We start from the raw sequence: 2,315 nt of genomic DNA on the forward strand, positions 1-2,315 counted from the left end.
CCAGAGCAGGGACCACCCAGAGCTCCTGATCCCCCTGTGCCAGAGCCCCTGATCCCTCTGTACCAGAGCAGGGATCACCCAGGGGCCCTCTGATCCAACCAGTGCCAAGACAGAGACCAACCAGTCTCTCTCTACTGCTGCCAGTGCCGGGATCCTGGCACAGGCTCAGTCAGGGCTTCTGAGCAGCCTGGTCTACTGGAAGGTGTCTCATGCCCATGGCAGGGGGTTGGAACGAGGTGACCTTTACAGGTCCCTGCCAATCCAAACCATTCTATGGTTCTTTTATGTACCCATTCCCAAAGCCTGGCCCCATGTTGATGGGCTTGGCTGGAGGTGTAGGGCTGGCTGTCCCTGCTCCTGCCACACTCCAGCTTGGCAAGAAGGTGGCAATAAGCAGTGGTGTGTCTCTCTGTCTGTGCCATAGATCATCTTCTCGGAGGACTACCAGCAGGCAGAGGGGTTGGCCTGGCACAAGAAGCACTTTGCCTGCCTGGAGTGCGAGACGCCGCTGGTGGGCAAACCCTTCGCCCTGGCCAACACCAGCCTCCTGTGCACCATCTGCAGCCAGAGCAAGCGCCTCTGAGGGGGGCAGCCGGGGCCCCGTGGGCCCCCCGAGGTCCCACCAGGACTGGGGGCATTGGGCAAGTACAGGAGAAGGAGAAAGTTAAAGAAATTAGAGCCTGAGTATTCACTTGCATCCAGCACAGCCCGGGGCAGGTATTTTCTTGGGGTCCTCTTGGATCTGAAGGGAGCCCTTATGCCCATGGGTGGGAGGTGCATGGCATACCTGGCAAGGAGGAACTGGAAAGGAGGGGCTGTGCTGTGCTGGTTTTTATCATCTGTCCAAGCTTCTTATGACTAAGATCTTGCAATAGTATTTTGGAAATAACACATCTCAACAGTAACTTCTGGCATACTAAACCTACAGTCATGGTCAAAAACAAGGGGTGTTTGTGGTTTTTGAAATCCTTACTGGAATTAGGCTGACAGGCTGCTGTGGCTGTGCTAGGGCAGTGGGTTTGAGGAATTTGATCAACCTTCTAAAAGCAAATGGTGTAAAATTGCAGCCACACGCAGCCGTAGCTTTGTCCTCTGCACGTGCAATGGTGTAAAACCAAGGAGTGGGCACACAGGGGGATGGGCTCAGCCCCATGAGAGGGGCAGGGCACGGCTCTGCCTGGGCAGCAACTGGCTCAGCCTCTGGAGCTGCAGCCATGGAACTGGAACACAAAGAATTTTGTGAAAAACCGCTTTCCAGCCTAAGGTGTCTTGGGGGGGAATGGGGAATGTGTCCCTGAGATGCTGCAATGCTGCTTTACCCTGCAATACATCAGTGACCCCTCCAAGTACCAGGGATCTGTACCTTCCCCTCAGAGCCAGCAGCACCTCACCCCGGGCTCTGCCCTGCTTCTTGTCCCACAGCTCTCCCAGCCCCTCTTGGATCTGATGGGAGTGACACTATCCCAGGATCCAGCACTGAGTCCCTGAGAATTGTATTTGTTCCCTACATCAAGCAATGTCACTGAAAACATTGGCTACTCCAGGCTGGCAGGTGTCTGTGTACTCAGTCTGTTTTCTTACATTAAAAATCTATGTTATTTGCCAGAGAACTGGAATATTTTCTCACCAAGGTGAGTGTGCAAGGAGCTCACAACTGCTGGGGGTTCTTTCTGCTCAGAAGACACTGGTTTCTCCTCACAGCCTGCTCCATTCAGAGGGATGGATTAAATAACCTCTGATTAAATAACCTGGAGATGAGAGCTGGGTGGTGCTGTACCTGCTGCAGGGGAGCTGTGGGCCCTCAGCCCCTGCCCCAGGGGTCCCTGCTCTGCTGCTGGGGGGAGCAGGGCAGATCCATCCCTGTGCTGGAGCAGGTGGAGGGCCATACCTGGCTGTGGGTGCAAGAGCCTCTCACACCTCCTCCAGCCCTGTGCACAGCCACCGTGGTGGGCGGAACTCAGGGGAGCCCTGGGGTGTTTGGAGGGAGTCAGTGGGAAGCTGGAGTGGAACAGGGAGGTCCCAAGGTGCAGAGAGAGGTGAGATCTCCCCCAGCCCCCCATGGGTGACACATTTGCTGCGTCTGGGATCAACATCTACACGTGAGCACTTTAGAGTCTGGATTTTCCTAAGGGACCCCTGTTGTCATGGTGTCCCTCCTGCCTGGGGAGCTGTGAGGGAAAAGGGGATCCTCTTCCACCACAGCCAGGGTTAAAATCCAGCCGAGACTCCCTGTTGTCTCAGTGGAGAGGAGGTGGTTCTGTTCCTGCTGCAGAAGAATGTGCGTGGTGGGAGCTTGGGCAAATGTCAGAGCGGAG

At 55.6% G+C, this 2,315-nt stretch overlaps 1 protein-coding gene across 3 annotated transcripts in view; it reads left to right on the forward strand.

Moving 5' to 3' along the window:
* The window catches only part of LMCD1 (LIM and cysteine rich domains 1), a 27,453-nt gene extending 25,846 nt beyond the window's left edge, over window positions 1–1,607 (forward strand). For all 3 annotated transcript variants that reach the window (XM_027640699.1, XM_027640701.1, XM_027640700.1), the window contains exon 6: window positions 425–1,607. In XM_027640699.1, the coding sequence (XP_027496500.1) occupies window positions 425–583 (159 nt within the window). In that variant the 3' untranslated portion in view covers window positions 584–1,607. The remainder of the gene's footprint in view (window positions 1–424) is intronic.
* Window positions 1,608–2,315: the final 708 nt, after the last annotated feature.

This window comes from Corapipo altera, unplaced genomic scaffold, assembly GCF_003945725.1.
Source record: "Corapipo altera isolate COAL_440 unplaced genomic scaffold, ASM394572v1 55, whole genome shotgun sequence".
Taxonomy (NCBI): Eukaryota; Metazoa; Chordata; class Aves; order Passeriformes; family Pipridae; genus Corapipo; species Corapipo altera.